General features: G+C 49.4%; 1 protein-coding gene across 1 annotated transcript; it reads right to left on the reverse strand.

The window, feature by feature from the left end:
• Window positions 1–951: 951 nt before the first annotated feature.
• ADRA2B (adrenoceptor alpha 2B) lies at window positions 952–4,601 on the reverse strand. The gene has a single exon (XM_086943330.1). It carries the CDS (start codon window positions 3,016–3,018, stop codon window positions 1,486–1,488), a length of 1,533 nt encoding a protein of 510 aa, XP_086799456.1. The 5' UTR covers window positions 3,019–4,601; the 3' UTR covers window positions 952–1,485.
• Window positions 4,602–7,066: the final 2,465 nt, after the last annotated feature.

Raw genomic sequence — 7,066 nt, forward strand, 5'->3', positions numbered from 1 at the left:
CCCAGCACCTCTGCCCACGTTCACTGCCCACTCCCACTACACCGACCAGAGGGCGCCTCTACCACCAGAGACAGGGCAGTACCACAACCACCTCCAGAAATGAGAGCAGTACCCACCAGACTGTGAGCATACAAAATATCAACCTCAGAATATCAAGGGTACTAAATAGCGAGAACAAAATATATTAAAACAAGCATTTGCAAGGCAATAGGTCTCGCATTAGGAAAGTTTGAGCTATTGATATTGTAAATGGCAAATTTGTTATTTATGTGTTGGTTTTGAAAACAAATAGCGAGAACAAAATATATTAAAAAAATACATTGGCGAGTCTAGATTTTCTATACCTAACTCCACATATATGTACTCATGCGGTAGAGATATCTTCAGGACACGTAGTGTGGAGGGATGAATGGGAAATCCATACTTCCCTAAATGCACTTACCTTTCGATATTTTGCCCCCGAAAATTTGTTCTCGATATTCTTTTACCACAATATTCTTCATGCCGATATTCAGTAGAATAATCTACCAGATGCAAGATCTTCCCCACCAGGTCCATTTAGGGCAGGATAAAGACTCAAACCCCCCTTTCTGGCACTAGTGAGAGATAGTGCAGTGGATATCACACGAGTCTACAAGCCACCACCCACGACAGACAGGGCTGCAAATGTTGTGAATCCTCCTACCATCACAAATGAGCTGGGTTAGTAACAGACATGAGAAAGAACACCAGCGCCAAAGAGAGATACAGGGAGGAAACACTAAAAACGCACATGACAACGCAAAGGGAGGTAAAAAGACACAAGAAGGAAAGGGCAGGAAACAGACAGGGCAACCCATACCACCAGACTCAGAAACATTGACAACAGGCAAGAGATCCCCTAGCATGACCCCTAGAAGCAGAGAGCTCCCCAGGCGTGGACAGAACACACAGGCGCAAGAGGGCAGTATCAACATTTACAAATATTTAATGAAGGTACAAAGGTAAAAGGTTGGCCCACAAATTGGCCCTTAGAAGGTATCTAAACTGCCCCAAACCCCAGAGTTTGCACAGCACTGAGATCACCAGGAGCAACTGTCAATTGTTTGTGAAGAACCATCAAACAATGTTTGTAATGACTGCAAAATGCAAGTTTGCCCGGAGGTCACCACTCCATTTGGATCCGCAGTGTGTATGGGATCCTCACCCTGGAGAACGCAGAGTCCAAGGGCCTTGCCAGGGGTCATAAACCGGTGGCAGCCAACTGTATGCACTTGGCTCTCAACCCCAGATACCAAGGGGCCTCTTCAGTTACATCAAGATTCTGCAAAGGACCCTCACCTCCAAAGTCTGCAAGGACTGGACCTTCCTGGGGTGACCAATCAGTCCACTTTGAGTTCTATTCCCGCAGATCAAGGTTCACAGTTCTTGAAATCCTGGGGTCACCGCACTGTCCACAGGATTCTATCCTTCCCCAGTGTACTTCAGTCTCGGGGAGTCTAGGGGTCACCAGGCTGTGGCCGTCCACTGTCTGCACAGAATCCTACGGAAGGCCCTCCTAAAGTCTTGGTTGAAGATGGTGTAGATGACTGGGTTCAGTGAGCTGTTGCAGTAACCAATCCAAAAGAAAAACTGGAAGAGACTATTAGGAACCTGGCAGAGCTCTCGACAGATGGCCCCTAAACTGTAGGTGAAGAAAAAGGGGAACCAGCAGAGGACGAAGACCCCGATCACGACAGCCAACACGAAGGTGAACCTCTTCTCTCGATTCATGTGGGTCCTCTTCTTGGCTAAAATGGGGCTCGGATCCCCCCTGACCAGAGCCACCTCCCCCCCAACATGTGCAATTGTGTCTAAAGACTTAGGAGGGCAGCGGGTGATAGCCCTAGCTTGCTTGGCTTGGTGGTCTCCCGTGTGGTTTTGGTCTGGTTGGACCCCCTCTGATGCCTGAATCTCCGAACTCATTGCTGGGTGTTTCCCATTGGGATGGATTATGGTCTGCAGTGCTGGTGAAGATGTGGAGGATGTTGTATGCGGTTCCTCAGTGCCGCTCTGACAGCAGGGTTGGGTGAAGGCCTTCTGGATGGATGGCAAACTGGGGGGCTTCATGCAGGGTCCCTCATCTCGAAGAGAGCCTTGAAGACCATTGGGGTGGGCCATCGTCTGTTGGCCGATTGGGGAGGTAGCAGGCACTGTGGGCTCTTCTGCTTTTTTTATGGATCCTCTATGACAATAGGGTCCAGGCAGGGTCTGCTCGTCAGATGGAGGCATGGATTGTATTGTGTGAGCCTCCTTGCCACACAGAGAACCAGCATCACCATTAGGGTCTACCAGACCATTGTTGTTCAGGGCTGAAGGATCTTGGATGTGCTTTGGAGGAACTTTCTCAACGACCGCCTCTCTGGACTTGCTGCCCTTGGGGTTCTTCTTGTTCCTGCGCTTGGCAATGAGGTAGATCCTGAGGTAGACAAGGATCATGATGACACAGGGTGCAAAGAATGAGCCAATGCTAGAGGACAGAATGTACCAAGTCTCCTCGTTAAGCTTGCATTGGGGCTTGCTGCCCGGTGGCTCAGGTTTATTAACCTTGTAGATGAGAGGTGGGAAGGATATGGCCGCTGCAATAGTCCACACAATCAGGATGATGCACTTGATCCTCCGTGGCGTCCTCTTGGAGTTGTACTCAATGGCTTGGCTCACGGACCAGTAGCGGTCCAAGCTGATGGCACACAGGTGGACGATGGAAGAGGTGCAGAAGAGGACGTCCAGGGCCAGGTAGATCTCACACCAGACCTTCTCAAAGTACCAGTAGCCCATCAGCTCATTGGCCAGGGAGAAGGGAATGATCAAGGTGGCCACGAGGATGTCAGCTGCTGCCAGAGAGACTAGGAAGAGGTTCTGAGGAGCTTTGAGGGACCTGCTGGTCAGAACCGCAATGATGACCAGGACATTCCCAAAGATGGTGAAGAGGATGAGGAAGGTGATGACTGCAGCAATTGCTGCAGTGACCTGTACCGGGTATCGGTCAGCCCTGTTCATGGTTTATGCAAATGTTATTCTAAAGCTGAACAAAGATGCTGGAACACCAATCACTTATGCCTGCCTGATCCTTCGATAGATGGACACGAGCAGTATTTGAAAGGGTCGGAAACCATCCCTCCTGTTCTCAAGGAAGCAGAGACTGGTCAGTGGCAAGTACTCTGGGACTCAGATGGGTCTCCAGATGCACCACAGTAGACCTATTTCCTGGACCACTGATGAAGAGTTCTCGGATACCCATGGCTAGCGTGTGCAGCAAACCCCCAACTCAAGTAAGTGAATTTTCTTGAGATCTGGGTGCCTGGTTTCTGTACTGGACTCTAGATCTCCCCAGTACATGTTATGCCACCATCTGTACAGACACCCCCTTTCTCAGCATAAAGTTAATCACGTCTCAAGGTCTGCTGCTGAGAGGTGCAATGGTTCTTCCAGCTTAGAAAGTGTTGATTGGGGTTTTGAGGGAGGTCCCCTTGCTACTCGGGAGGACGGGCTGCTCAGGCTTCAGGGGGCTGTTGAAGACCAAGGTCTACTACTCATAAGTTGAGGGACCCACTTGTACACTGGGGGTCTGCCACTGAGATTTGGGTGTCTCCTTCCAGGCTTATGATCTCAGTAGTTCTGCTGAGTTCATCCTGAGGCTCTTTTCTTCCCTTGGGGTCGATCTTCAGGGCTGCCACACTTTTCTGCCCCGACTCTCTCCATTTCTTATAACTTCAGGCTGTCTTTGCACCCCTGGGTCCTTTTCTTTACACAAAACGTTAACTTTGGAAGTTCTGTTGTCCCCAGTCAAAGGCAAAACATTCCTGCCAGAGAAGTGCGGTCCAGGAAGGCCCAAGGTCTGCCCAGAAGAGGGTAAAGCAGGGACTGCAATCGAGGATGTGAGGGAACAAGGGATGCTCTGTTGGGGACGCTGGGACTGCGTTGCTGATGATGGGAAATGCAGGGACTGTTCCGCTGAAGATGGAAAAGCAGGGACCACTCTGCTGATGATGGGAGAAGCAGGGGCTGTTCAGCTGAAGATGGAAAAGCAAGGACCACTCTGCTGATGATAGGAGAAGCAGGGACTGTTCAGCTAAAGATGGAAAAGCAGGGACCACTCTGCTGATGATGGTCGAAGTTCTTCTCGTTCTGCTAGTGATGGGAGAAGCAGGGACCACTCTGCTGATGATAGGAGAAGCAGGGTCCACGCTTCTGGTGATGGGAGAAGCTGGATTTACTCAGCCAAAGATGGAAAAGCAAGGGAAGAAGCATGGACCGCTCAGCTGGTGTTGGAAAAGCAGGGTCCACTCTGTTAATGGTGGTAGAAGTACTCCCCGCTCTGCTGGTGATGGGTGAAGCAGGGTCCACTCTGTTAATGGTGGTAGAAGTACTCCCCGCTCTGCTGGTGATGGGTGAAGCAGGTTCCTCTCTGCTGGTGACGAGAGAAACAGGGTCGCTCTGCTGCCGATGGGAGAAGCAGGGTCGCTCTGCTGCCGATGGGAGAAGCAGGGTCGCTCTGCTGTCGATGGGAGAAGCAGGGTCCGCTCTGCTGCCAATGGGTGCCGCAGCGTCCGGTCTGCTGCTGATGGGAGAAGCGTCGGATGCTGCTGATAAGAGTTGAGTACCTCCCGCTTTTAAACCAGTTGCAGAAGTGCCTGTTCCCGGCTCTGTGATGTCAGGGAGTCCTCAGCTCCGTGCCACCCCCAGCCTGCGATACAGTAGAGGCAGGGACACGGGGAGGGAGGGGAGAGAGCGAGAGACGAGGGGGCTGGGGCTGGGGAGAGTGTCGGGGGAAGAGAAGGCGGAAGGGAAACGAAAGGGACGGAATCAGGGAGGAGGGAGAGAAGGGCAAAAGAGTGAAGGGAAAGACGGAGAATACGAATACAAACAAAGAGTTAGAAGGGGAGGCAAGGAAGGGGATAATGTATCAAAAGAGGGGAAGAGCGAGGTACAATAGACTAAAGGGAACGAGAGAGACAGAAGAGAAGAGAAAGAAAGGATAAAAGCTGAGTGGAAAGAGAAACATGAGGTAAAAAAAGGGGGAGGAATATAAAGTGATACAAAAGGAGGGGAATTTGTAGAGGATTAAAAATAACAAGTGGACGAGGGTGGAAGGGAAGAGACAAGACCAGATATAGCGGGGCAATAGACAAAAGGCTTAGAGAAGAAAACAAAGAACAATAACAGAGAAGTGGAGATAAAGTAAGAGGATGAGAGAAGACAAATGGAGAGGAGACCGTGTGAGTTAGTTGAGGGGTGCTGCGCAGGCGGGTAGCTCTGCAATGAGACAGGGTAATAAGAATGGCAGAAGATGGAGTGAAACTGCCCCACACTGTCTCTTCCTACACTACCCCTCCCTCCACCCCACCGACCTCCTGTTACATGCCCCCAAAAACAGTGAACCCCAAGACACATCCCCCTACATCATGATTCTCAATTATGACCGCACCTATATAAATCTTCCAGATGAGCAGATTTGCAAACTGGCTCAAAATGTTTATTTTAAAACTTATTTTGTGCTGGAAAATTGCCTGAAAAATAACACAAAGCAGCCCTTGCACTGTTTTGCATTACTTTGTATCAAGGGTGCCTTCCATGGTTGGTACATGGGTATTCCATGCAACCACCAATGTTATTTGATGCAAACCCCAATCTACTAACTATGGTACAAAGAGTTTTTGCACCTCACATCTTTGAGGCAGGTGTTAAAAGGATAAACGCTTTCATTTCTCCAAACCTTTCTGACTTAGCATTTATTCTGCAGTGTATTTGTCTATTGTCTAGGCATAGTACCCTTCCAATCCAAACCTCTGCTAGATATCACACACCCACCCTGGCACTATGGTGCAAAAGTGTGAAAATTGTGGGCTGGGCAGCCTAATTGTGCGCCAGTTTTAGGTAGAGAGCTGGACAGTACAATATCTTAGTAGATGAGGCACTTTTTTGCTCTCTCCCTCTCACGCAACGCAGTAGAGCAACTTTGAGTGCTACACTTTGTTTTCTGTGACATGTTTGTAAATATGGGCTAGAGTACTCTAACACCTTGCATGCTCATGACGAGCTGAGCTCGTCATAAGGCACGGTGCTCCGGTGCTCATGACGAGCTGAGCTCGTCATGGGCCGTGGAACGCTCAGGTGCAGGGAGAATTCCCCTGCTGTGCTGAGCGTTCCACGGCAGCCAATGCACCTGTGACGAGCCGAGCTCGTCATGAGCACAGGAGCACTGTAGCTCATGACGAGCTCAGCTCGTCATGAGCGTACAGGCGCTTTGCGAGCCCCTCTCCCCCCCAGCACAGCGGGGGAATTACCCCCTCAGCGAAGGGGCTAAAAAAGCACTGCTCACTAAAACATCCCTGTCCAGACAGAGCATCAAGTGATATGGTTGTGACACAAGTTCATATCGGAGGCTGGAGAATGACATATTTTGGGAAACGTGCTTTGAATAAACTTTTGACACAATCTTGCTTCCTCTGTTTTTCCCAGAAGAATAGAATTCTGAGAACGTTGAATCCATCCTGGTAAATGTTTCTCATAATGACAATTTCCACGCATGCATATTTTTCCCAGAATCATTTAGGTACATTGTTTTCCTCTTACAGTTTGGAGCCTGATGTACTCTTGTGCCACCTCCCTGTATGCTCTATGCCTTGTAAGCGGAAGGGGGCATGGTTCCCCTTCTTTTCCCTCCTCACCCCTTATCATGTACCCATGTCCCTCCTCCTAATCTGAATCAAGTATGTTTTTTCATAGCCCATGGCTTTTAACCCTTCATACCTTGGCACCTTTACCAGTGCTTTATTTGATCTGGTGGTTTCCAGGACTCGGCACCGGCACTTAATTAATAACACCAGCGCTTGTGACAGACTGCCACATGGTGACAATGTCTCCCAAATTTGGGTGTGAGCACAAAAACAGCTGTTTATTAATTTAATATACAATAACAATCTCTAATACCTGCCACCCAAGCCATCCATATAGCTTTGGTGGCCTTGAATAGTATGAATTGTCAGACTTGTAGGAGTGTGATGGTTAGTAGTTGTGTTGGTACTGTAAATGGCAGTGCTGGCAG

Source organism: Lissotriton vulgaris, chromosome 11 (assembly GCF_964263255.1).
Source record: "Lissotriton vulgaris chromosome 11, aLisVul1.2, whole genome shotgun sequence".
NCBI classification, from domain to species: Eukaryota; Metazoa; Chordata; class Amphibia; order Caudata; family Salamandridae; genus Lissotriton; species Lissotriton vulgaris.

Bases quoted from the DNA above. Each gene is read 5' to 3' on its own strand.
- ADRA2B (XM_086943330.1), bottom strand. From the start codon at position 3,018: ATGAACAGGGCTGACCGATACCCGGTACAGGTCACTGCAGCAATTGCT.